Below are 11,850 nucleotides of genomic sequence, written 5' to 3' on the forward strand. Positions count from 1 at the left end.
CTAACAGACCTAGGACCTCTGCATAACTCCTCCTTTCCTTCCCTTCATAATCCTTCTTTTCTTCCTTGGTACCTCGAAGGGACAATCTTGCTATATGCAACTTCAAAATAAAACATTTCCAACCTTGCCCGAAACGCCCTTCTGGAATGAGGACCGAACCACTTCTTCGCCTCCCTTCAAATTCCTCCAACGTCAGAAAGTACCCATGCCTGTTTGATCGTCGTTGCGCAATGAACCGTGGATAACCTACTCTGCACTGATCCTAGAATACCTCTAAAGTTCCCACTACCACCAACACCTTCACGTTTCGAATCAGCCACTCTAACTCGTCCTTCTTGATGAAGATGGACATTTGTTTCCCTTTGCTCCTCTCGAAAATCCTTACCCCCGAAGCCCCTGCCTTCACCACCAGTTCAAACTCCTTCGCCTCTACTGACCAAGTTCTCCCTCCCGCCATAATACCACCACCCCTGCCTACAAAGACACCACATGTGCCGCCCACGCTCCCTCACCCAAATCGGATAAATGTGATAACTCTCGTAAACTTAAACACTTTGTAAAATTAAATTTAAAAAAATTTAAAAAAGCTCAGTGTTAATGCTAACAACCCCACTTTTTCTTTTTTGAAGAATCATTTTTCAAAAACACCTTACATCCCATTTTTTATTTTGGAGAATGACTCATTTCTTATTTTTTCCCCTTTATTAAGTTGAAAGATAAAGAATGAGAGAGGGGAGTAAGAAGATTTTTTTTTATCAATTTAAAAAGAGAGACAAATGAATAAAATATAAAGGATTAGCATCTCCTTTAGAATGCAGGATAAGGGAAAATTACATGGAGGGTGATTTAAAGGCTTGGTTCTTCCAACAAAAAAATAATAAAAACAAAGAACAGAAAAGAAAGAGAGCTTCGGATCTGATAGTATTTGCTTTGAAGTCCCCTGTTTTCAGGCACATGCAGATTAGTGGTGCTATGTATGATAGATTCACAACTTGAGAAAATTGATAAAGATAGCAATGGCAATTCACAATTCAGAGGTCAATGAAGCTAAACACAATAACTTTAATCATTCAGTATCCATCCACCCTCTCTTTCACACTATCTTACTTCATTTGCTTGCAGCATTAGGAATATTACAAGCGCCATGTTCCTCCCCATTAAATATGTATCTTAAAAAAGTGAGTGATAAATAATATGGACAGGGGAGGAAAGATGAACAAATTTGGGAGAGAATCAAATCCTCTCAATCTACAGCCTCTCTCTTTAGCCTAAAATCCTAAAAAAGCAGGCGTTGAAGCAAGAGGCCAATCCAATTGCGAATCGAATATTTATATTTCAGTGAAACGAGATCCAGTCATCGTGTAAACTAATGGAGTCTCTATGGAACGGCCGTGCAGGTGATGGCGCCCACAAACATCTGGAAGTCTAAAAGACCGCACGAACCACTCCGCGTTATATCTTCTTCAGTCATCGCTTTGAATTATTATTATTATTAGCCAAGCAAGAACTTGAAAACATCGCTGAGAGAAACAATGCCTTCCACTCGCTTGCTCCCAGCCTCCACAATGACAAGCCGTCTGACACCTGAAACCCAACATTTTAAGAGGCCAGTCGGGAATTCATCACTCGCAAACGTAGGAAATGGAAATCAAGATAAGGATCCATTTGCTTTGTGACAACATTATGTTGTGATTGCAACATTGGAAAGCAAATGCTATTAAACAACATAAGTGCTATCCAGAAGAAGAATACGCAAAAATAAGAAAGGCAACTTATATTTTGAAATAGTGCACCCTAGCAAGTAAAATTCGATGGTAAGTGCCACAGTTTTCAACAAGTGCTGAATGCTAATCAACAATAATTTTATTTTGTCTGGCAACTTTGCAAGCAAAACAGTAGAAACTACATATTGGTATACCATTTCAAATATATACTTTTTTTCCAAAGCCCTATGGAACCTTATAGACACAACTCAAAATCCTGTACAAACAAAGGAAGACATGCTTCACATAGAAATTAGAAACAAAATGAGCTTTACCTGGATTTGCCAATCGCTCCATCACTTTATGCACCGAATCAGAGCGCAAACACATCTGACATCTTTGACTTCTCAGCTCATAAGGAGAGTACGAGTCTTGTCCCAACTGCAGTGCCTAGAGACAGAGAGAGTGAGAGTAAGTACCAAGAGCCAAAATGTAAAACATTATGTAACAATGATCCTAGTAGCCAATAAGAATTAGTTGGAGTTTAGGGTTAAATGAGTTGAAATTTAAATCAAAACCATCAGTAGGGTCTAATGATAGAGGATATTTCCTGTGTGAAGCTAGAAAAAATAGATTCCGTACCCAAAGTTAAGTCCTCAAAGTTCTAATCATTTCTTTCCCTCTAAAAACACCACACCACATAAGACAGGACAATATCATCTTCTATACTGCATCAAATTGAAGCCAACTAACTTGCCCTCTCAAGTATGTGAAAAGGTATAACACTAGACTAGGTATAACCAAAGGCAGCCCTACATTATTGAAGATAGCGTTCCAAAGAGAATTGGCAATCTCACAATGGAGTAGTAGGTGATCCACTGACTCCTCACTCTTCTTACACATGCAGTACCAATCAATTACAGTGATATGCCCCTTCCTAAGATTGTCCATGGTGAAGATCTTCCATAATGCAGCCAACCAAGCAAAGAATGACACTCAAAGGAACCTTATTCCGCCAATACTCCTTCAAGGGAAAGGAATACTATGGGAAACAACGACATTATAGTATAATCGAACATCGAACCCCCATCTCTTGGAAGGTACCCAAGAAAGCTAGTGTTCACCACCACGTCTCAATCTGAAGGAATACAACAAATTGAAGAACGAAATAAAGAGATTCACATCCCAATCGTGAGCTGCTCTAAGAAAGTTATCATTCCACTAATGAAAGGCACTAGAAAAATTCAAATAGTCTACCACTACAGCTTCCTTGAATCGGGCAATACTGAACAATTATGAAAAAAGCGATCTTGAGGGAATGATTCCCACACCACACATCATGCCAGAATCTAATTTTCGAGCCGTCACCCACCTCAAATCTAGTATGTCCAGCCCTTGCTGATATTTTTCCAAAGTCGTGCCCCGTACAACCCATGGACTTCATTTGAACACCATCCACTCTACGAGCTGCCATATTTAGAGTCCACAACCACCCTCAATATGGCCTCTCTCTCATAAACAGAGCACCAAAGCCACCTCCCCAAAAGTGCTCAGTTGAAAAAAAAGTAAATTTCAGACCCCCAACCCTCCTTCAGAAATAGGAGTATACACCTTAGGCCAATTAACCAAGTGGAATTTGAACTCTTTACCAATTCTACCCCACAAAAAATCTTGTTGTAACTTCTCTATTCGATTAGCAACACTATCCGAGAGCGCAAAAAGATGCATGAAGTAGGTAGATTAGATAAAGTGTTTTTAATCAAGGTAACTCTCCCACCCTTTGACAAGTACATCCACTTCCATCCAGCCAAACAGCGTTCTATCTTCTCAATAATCTCATCCCAAATAAATTTGGCCTTAAACGAAGCTCCCAAGGAAAGGCCTAAGTATTTCATAGGCAAAGAAGATACCCTACAACTTTAGCCATATTAATCCTCAAACCTGAAACCGCTTCAAAGCATAAAAGCAAGCAATGCAGGTTACGAAGATAATCTGGATTTGCCCTACAAAAAATCAAAGTGTTGTTAGCAAACAAAAGGTGAGAAATGTTGAAGGCTTTTGTTTGCGGACCCCCACTCCTATACCCCCATAGAGAAGCCCACTTACAAGCCCTTATTCACTAAAGTAGAAATCATTTTACTTAACACCTCCATAACAATAAGACAAAGTAAAAGAGACAATAGATCTCCCTATCTCAAGCTACAAGAACTACCAAAGAAACCCAATGAAGTGACATTCATCAATACAGAAAGTGCACTGAAGATAAGCAAAATGCTATCCAATTGCACCATTTCTCCCCAAATCCGCATCATCTCAATAAATACAATAAAAACTCCCAATTGACAAGGTCAAAAGCCTTTCCAATATCCAATTTGCACAACACACCTGGTTCCCCAAATCTAATCCTACTATAAAGGCACTTGTTCGCTATGAGAACAAAGCCTAGAATCTACCTATCCTACAGTAAGCGGCTGTAGCCAAATCAAACATCGGAGAGAAGTTTACTGGCCGGTTGTCGTGAGATCTTTCCGATCTCCGTCAACTAATCTGCTTACCGAACTTCTTATATTCTTTGTTTTAATTTTGTTGTTTACTTATCAAAAAAGAAAAAAAGAAAAGAAAGCATTCTGAGGGATGGGAATGAACTTCTCTAAAACAAATTTCAACATGTTAGTTAGAACTTTGACAGTAATTTTGTAAACTCCACCCACTAAGCTAATAGGTTGAAAATCCTTAATGTCAATGACCCCTGATTTCTTCTGTATAAGAGAAATGAAGGCAGCAATGAGGCATTTTTCAAACATACCTCTAGCATGAAAATCATTGAAAACTTTCTTTATGTCTACTTTGAGCACCTCCCAACAAGCTTCCAAGAAACCCACAGTAAAACCGCCGGGGCCCCAGGCCTTGTCACAGTTAAGGACACACCACCTCGAGGAGTCAAGGATCTTCCTCGAATGGTCTCTCCAAACCCAAGGGCATCGGCGATTGGATCACCTCCAGACCCTGACATCCTTAAGGCATTCATCTATATAGGATCACCGGCACATTTTGAGCCTGAGGATTGCTCATAGCACTGCAGCTGGGCTACCACTGGCAATGACTTAGACAGCGCAACCAGAGATAGCTAACTTCATCTTCCTCCAAAATCCCCTTCCCTTCATCGCTCAACTGCACAGTAGCTGCTACATAAGCGACCAGCAAGACACTCGAAGAACCATCAGCCCTGCCGAAGCTCGTGCCCGCATCCCGTCTCTTGCCCGAAGAGGAAGCGGGCCCAACCCGTGTCTTTGCCACACTTAAAAATGTGGTTTAAAACTTGACCCAAAACAAGTGTTTTTCTAGGGGGGATCGGCTAGATTTTCCATTTAACTCGCATTTGTTTTGGGTCAATGATTTTGGGATTCAATTTACAATGAGAGGCTTAAAAGAGGGTTGTGCCCTCTCTTGCTGACGGGGCCTCACCTTATTCACCGAACCAATTGACTCCAAGCCCTCATCTAATTTAGTAATGGCTTGATCTACATCCTCTTTCAAATAAACTAGTTGTTTTCTCAAGTCATGGAGGACTCCATTGACGTCCCTCACTACCATGTCCCCTCCCTCCACTTGAAAACAGGCATCATGTGCATTGTTGCAGTCTCCTCAACCGTTATCCTGTTGTACCGCATGTACAACTTCTTCTGACTTGGTGTGGCCCTCTCTGAGAACTATACTACCTAATGTACGACAGTACGATGCCATTATCCGATCAACACCTCAGCAAAAGACCTCTTACCAACAACCACAGCTGGTGCTCGCTCGACCATCACTGCTGGCATCAATGGGTGCTCCTTCGAGAGGGGTGATGGAGCTATTTGACCATCACCAAAGGAAGTTTGAAAGATATCTATAGACCTAAACTCGCCAACAAAACCTGACCAAATCCTTCCATCCTCCTTCCGGAACAACCACAAAACCTCTTAGGCCACCACCGCCACCACCGCCACCATATTTTGAGACAACCACATAGCAGCCATAGTTGTTTGCACACCTCTGGACAAGTAAAACTTTAAAACCCTCTTTGAAGGACTTCATAAGCTCCTGCTATTCCTCTGCTACAAGCAACCTTTCCATTGTAGCAAACCATCAATGCATAAACGCTCTGCCCACGGACCTAAAGCACATAAAGCCTTGCTCCTTTCGAAAGCACATAACCCCCTCAAACTACCACTCAATTGACAATGTCCCCCTCAAACTTTCAATTGTGACAATGTCCTCCCCAAACTACCAAAAATTGTCAATGTTCCCCCCAATGATGAAATTACCCTTAGTAAAATATAAACAAAAATACTAAAACTTCTAGAAAAAACCTAAAAAACAAAATCCAAACTTGGCCAATTTTTTCTTTTTTAAAGTCAATTTTATAAGAAAAAAAGCAAAAAAAATTTCGATTTTTTTTTATATAAAAATTGAAAATTTTCGTTATTTTATTTTATTCTTGCTTTATAATTTTATTTAAATAAAAATTTACGTTTAAAAAAAAAAAATTTCGCTTAATAAAATGAAATTTTTTGTTTTTTAAAACTAAATTAAAAAAAATAGTTTTTTAAAAAAATAAAAATTTCCGTTTTTAAAAAAAAATAAAAATTGTTTAAAAAAATTGTTTTTTTTTTTAAATATTATTTTTAAATTAAAATTTTTCGTTTTTTTTTAAATCTTTTTTTTTTAATTTATAGGGATATTTTTGTCTTATTGAAAAATCTATAGGGGCATTTTTGTCTTATTGCTAGCCTTGGGGAGACATTGACAATGTTTTGGTAGTTTAAAGGGGACATTGTCACAATTGAAAGTTTGGGGGGGACATTGTCAATTGGGTGATAGTTTGAAGGGAGTATGTGGACTTTACCCAAAGATTTATTTACACAAAGAACCATCTAGTTAAGCCCATTGTAGAGCAACAAAAAGGAAAATAGAGCAAAACAACATTGTCGAAGGAACCCATAGAACTAGGGGTGGGCGCGGGGCAGGCCGGGGCGGGGCGGGGCGGATATCCGCATTTTCCCCAACCCGCCCCATACCCTACGGGTTTGAAAATTCCAACCTGCTACCCGAGCAAACTAAAGCTTATCTGTGCGGGTTCAAGTAATGCGGGGCGGGTATTGCGGATTGTGGCAGGTTGGGTTCTTTTCCATCCTTCGCTTCCTCAGAAAAGGAAAACGAAAGAGAGAACCTGAGGAGCTTTCTCGACGAGCTCTTGAAAGTAGTTTTCGCCAAAACAGCAATGACTGGCTTCATAGACTTGGCGGACGAGAGAAACTGGTTTGGTCTTGCTCACAGCCACCACTAGGACCTGGTGGGACTCGCCAAAGGCTCATTGGACTCGCTGCAGGACGGACCGGAACGCTGCCGCTGCGATGCCGTTGATGGGGGCTGCCGAGGTGGCCATGCCAGAGAACAGAGCAGAGAGAGCAAGAGAGACGAGAGAGAGCAAGAGAGAAAGAGAGCAAATGTGAGAGAGAGGAGAAACGGCATAGAATATAGAGAGAGACAGAGAGGGGCTGAAATGATTAGGGTTAGGGTTTTTTCTTTTTATACCTATGCAGGGGCGGGGCAGGTACCCGTAGAGAAAAAATTGCTATACCCGGAACCCGCCCCGTACCCGCAAAAAAACACTTGAAATCCGGGCGGCGTGATTCGGGGCGGGTTTGCGGGTTTTTGCCTACCCCTACACAGAACAGTGTAGATTTGTCAACAAGACTAAGTCCTAGCCATAACCTCATTAGATGCAACTTAGATTTATCTTGGATGCAATGGCTTCATATTAAAACATTCATGGGTTCTTCAAAACTTTTGAGTACCAGGGGGGACTTTAGAAGAGATTTAAGTCCTTGTTCTTCAAAACTTTGTATCTTTGGACTGTTGCTTACGTTTCTCCTTTAACGATTAGTTATAACGATTTTCTTGTTCATTTTGCTCCTAGCTAGAAGCTTCCGTTTGTATACTTCTTGTGTACTTAGGAGCGCCTTACGCTTTTGATGATGTGTCGATTAATATCAAGAAAAAAAAACATTCCTAGATTCAACTCTTGCATTCCCAATTTTAATTCCAAGAACATTAAAGACTGTAAAACTCTATTTGGTTGGTCAAAAGCTTTTGACCAAGTTTCAACCACATGCTCAAATTAAAGAACCAGACAAGTATCGGCTGCAGATCAAAATTCTCCACTATGTCAGGTGTAAGATTGATATAAATTATTAGACCCACTTACTATCAGCTTAAGGTTTTGGGACTGAAGGTGAAAATGATTTCTGCAATGTCCTTGGTACAAATCTTGGTAATCCTCATTCTGTTGTTTCAGTTTCTATTCCGATGTTGATTTTTATTTGCGTTCTGCATGTTTAAAGACTGAATTTGTTTCATTGTTAGTGGGCAGGCTGCACATGAGAGAATGCTAGTGTTAGTGTAAGCTTGATATACATTGTTAGAAGCATTCCTATCCCACTTTAGTTTTAGAGATAAGTGGTAATTTATGACAGTTCCACCCGTGAGCTATGAGCTCCATATGAATTTAATTGAAGGAATGCATCATGGATCCAACTTTCTCATACCTCTATAAACCCCTCAACCTGGAGCCAAATATCATTCTCGAACTAAACCTATCCTCTAAAGCTCTTCACCAGCTACAACCAAGCAAAGTATATTTAATATGACCAGAAATAATTTTGCACAATTAACATTTTGATGCATCTGGAAAAATGCTACAGCTAAATGCCAAAAGAAAAAATAATTACCCGATCCAAGCATGACTGCATAAAAGTAATTATTCATATGCGAAATAATCAATTAACTCTCAAGACAAAGATTGTTAATCTGCATAATCAATTGGCTTTAGCTGAACTATGACATTTCCAATACACTAACAAATAGAAACATTAATTAAGACATATTACTTCACAATAAGTGCAAAAGATAGTTGATGGGTTCATTAAAAACTAGTTACAGCTGTTACCTGATGAATTGTCATTTCATCAAGATTAATATGCGTATAAGCTCTGTCTTTAGCCAAAGCTGTTATATCACTGTCAAAAACACACATAAATAATGAACAAATGTCCCTTGCAGACAAAGAAAACGAAGCTAAGAACTAATTCTAAGCATCTTAAATAAAGCATCCCATATTTACAAATATAATGAGATTTATAAGTAACATACTAACCTCCGACAATATATATCGAGTAACGAGTCATTGTCATCAACTATTGGTATTGAACTGACTTGAGCTGCAAAAGCAAAGGACGCATACAAATTATAACACAGGCAAAGGTAGCATTTTGGAAATATATAGCTACCAGGACCCAAGGGGTAACAGCTTCAACTAGTCAAATCTCATGGTGTTGTACAAAAGACTCAGGATGCAATACCAAACAAAACACACTTAAAGGTTTGCTCCCCTAATAGTGTGCTTGAGAACCACAACTAGCATTAATAACATGACTGTCGAATGCAAAAGCTCCCATAAAAGACATATAGCAACAAGTCCAGTAGATATGTGCCAATGGGCAAGGCATCACACTCAATAATTCATCCACTACAAATGTTTCAAGAGACAGATGACTGCACACTTCAATAAAAGAAGCTCTAATGAGAGAGAAGAAATATCCCTCTACGAGAGATTAGTGCATAAAAAAATTTAAAAAAAATTATACACAATTAAGTTTCGAAAAAATAAGGCATGACTTTAATAATTATTTGTTCAACATATTTTCTTTCCAAAAACTTCAATAACACACCCATACAGTATACACACATACATACAAACAAACATGAATACATATATCCTTCGCATTCACATAATTTATATACACACACACACATTATCTATACATACATACACTAAAGTTATGGCCAAAAACTCAACTCAATAAACAGTATGAATTTGAGCATTGGAATAATTAAGAACAGAAGGTAATCAGGTCAGATAAGAACTATTTAGGACAGTACGGTTTGCTAATGCTTTAACTATCCAATAGTTGGAAACTGCATCACACTCAATAATTCATCCACTGCAGATGTTTCAAGAGACGGATGACTGCACACTTCAATAAAAGAACAAACTCTAATGAGAGAGAAGAAATATCCCTCTCCAAGAGATTAGTGCATTAAAAAATTAAAAAAATTATACACCATTAAGTTTCGAAAAAATAAGGCATGACTTTAATAATTATTTGTTCAACATATTTTCTTTCCAAAAACTTCATTAAGCATACAGTATAAAGTTATGGCCAAAAACTCGACTCAATAAACAGTATGAATTGGTATGCTGTAGACTATCTTCTTTTTTGATAAGTAAAGAAGATAGTCTACAACTACAACATACCCCGTCCCCCTCTTTTCTCTTCGTTCTCTGCACAGGATCCAAGCAAGAATCATACCTTGAACTAACAGATTTAATGCTGAACTAAGAGACGCACTTGGTCTCAACGTTGCCAACGGCTGCAGGTTCGATTCTCCAATTTTTGGAGCCCATGTACCCACAGGAATTGTACAAATTGGCAGTTGGAGTATGGGTAATGAGCTTGCATTATGTCTAAAATATCGACAAATACCTGAAAATTACCATCCGTCAGTATAATATCAAACCATGTGCCATTAGTTAGCCAGCTAGCTTTACAAAACCATGTATCATTATTTAGGAAGCTAGGTAAAAAGCTTACATTTTAGAATTCCAGAAAGTGAAGCAAGATGTAATAACTGTGGAAATGATCCATCTTCTGAAGATGAATGGATAATGGGAACTGTAGCCACCTCATTTTGCAGGATCTTGAGAGCAACATCTTTCAAATTATCATATGGACCAGCCTGCAATTAACAGACAAAGAGCCAATATACAACAGTCAGAAATGCTGAATACTAAAAAAATGAACCTCCCTTTCTTAAGCTCAGGAAGGCATAAAGAGACTGCAGACAGGGATTTACTCAGAGAGTTTTTTTTTTTCCAAAAAAAAAAAAAAAAAAAGTTGGCAGGTTTATCAACCCTGAGGTTAACTTAGAAGGACGACCACATAGTTGAACTGCAAAAGGGGGCTTTATCATCTCTCATCTCTAAATGCAAATGTACACACACAGCAAACCTAAGTGGTCCATTACCTGCCCAGGAGAAAAAAAAAAAAAAAAAAAAAAAAGTGGTCCATTTACATGCCAGAGATTCCAACATCCCAGATGCTATACTTACATGGATGAGACGTCTAGGAAATGCTCTCCCATGAACATCATTTTGTCTGTTGAGATACGCTTTTCCCTCTTTCCAAGCGGATATAGTATGTGTTTCAAGTTCTTCCTCCGTCAGATTTGATGCGTGACTCCCAAGCTAAAAATAAAAGGTGAGTTAGCATGCTTAACAACTGTTGTTTAATATTTAACTATGCATTACATGCATACACAGGTATATATTTGACTGAACTTTACAAGAAAGACCCAAACAATAAGATTTTAGAGCACCAATTCCATCAAATGATATCAACATCCAATAAAAAATTTCCAGCACCAAAAAACAACCAGAGTTAAATATTTCCATTGCTGCATTTGGCAGTAAATAATGCATCTGACGATGAAATGTCAGGAATAATATTCCACTAAACATGTTACTCACAGAAGATAAATAAATAAACAGAGAAAATTATACATGCATTCCTCCAAATGTCCATAGCAAAGGCACGTTTACACAAAAATGGTCATTCCTTTAAGAATGATTATTACTAGGAACACAAGGAGTTGGAATGGAATTAACATTCCTATCTATAGTTTGGTGACAACACATGATTCTCTCACTGTAATTGAATCAAAATTCCTAAAATACCAAAAATTTATACCCAACACATGGCTCATCGGGGGTGTGCAACCACACCCGATGTTCTGCCAGGGTAGCCAGCCACCCATAGAATGTTTTCAACTTCTATTTTTTTTCCCTAATTTTAGGTATGCAGAAAAAAAAAAAAAAAAAAAAAAAAAAAAAAAAAGAGAAAATTTGAATTTTTTGGAAAACTCATTATGTTCCTCAAGAAATAGTTATTCCTCTCAATTTTTTTTTTATAAAAGAATAGCTATTCCTCGATTTAAGGGAATGGCCATTCCATGTGCAACCAAACAAAATAATGGCTATAGGAAT

The 11,850-nt window shown here is 38.4% G+C and overlaps 1 protein-coding gene and 1 non-coding gene across 4 annotated transcripts in view; one reads left to right on the top strand and one right to left on the bottom strand.

The window, feature by feature from the left end:
* Positions 1 to 1,042: 1,042 nt before the first annotated feature.
* The window catches only part of LOC132178702 (sucrose nonfermenting 4-like protein), a 16,919-nt gene continuing 6,111 nt past the window's right edge, over positions 1,043 to 11,850 (bottom strand). For 2 of the 3 annotated variants that reach the window (XM_059591220.2, XM_088513152.1), the window contains 7 exons: positions 10,918 to 11,052; positions 10,400 to 10,544; positions 10,118 to 10,291; positions 8,902 to 8,965; positions 8,695 to 8,764; positions 2,039 to 2,153; positions 1,043 to 1,584 (listed from right to left, as the gene is read on the bottom strand). In XM_059591220.2, coding sequence (XP_059447203.2) covers positions 1,493 to 1,584; positions 2,039 to 2,153; positions 8,695 to 8,764; positions 8,902 to 8,965; positions 10,118 to 10,291; positions 10,400 to 10,544; positions 10,918 to 11,052 — 795 coding nt within the window. In that variant the 3' untranslated portion in view covers positions 1,043 to 1,492. The remainder of the gene's footprint in view (positions 1,585 to 2,038; positions 2,154 to 8,694; positions 8,765 to 8,901; positions 8,966 to 10,117; positions 10,292 to 10,399; positions 10,545 to 10,917; positions 11,053 to 11,850) is intronic. The other variant, XM_059591228.2, reaches the window with a different exon arrangement.
* On the top strand, positions 4,172 to 4,274 carry LOC132168331 (small nucleolar RNA snoR109). Its single transcript, XR_009438845.2, has one exon. It is a non-coding gene; the product is annotated as a small nucleolar RNA snoR109 (small nucleolar RNA).

Source organism: Corylus avellana, chromosome 2 (genome assembly GCF_965113065.1).
Source record: "Corylus avellana chromosome 2, dhCorAvel1.hap1.2, whole genome shotgun sequence".
NCBI lineage: Eukaryota > Viridiplantae > Streptophyta > Magnoliopsida > Fagales > Betulaceae > Corylus > Corylus avellana.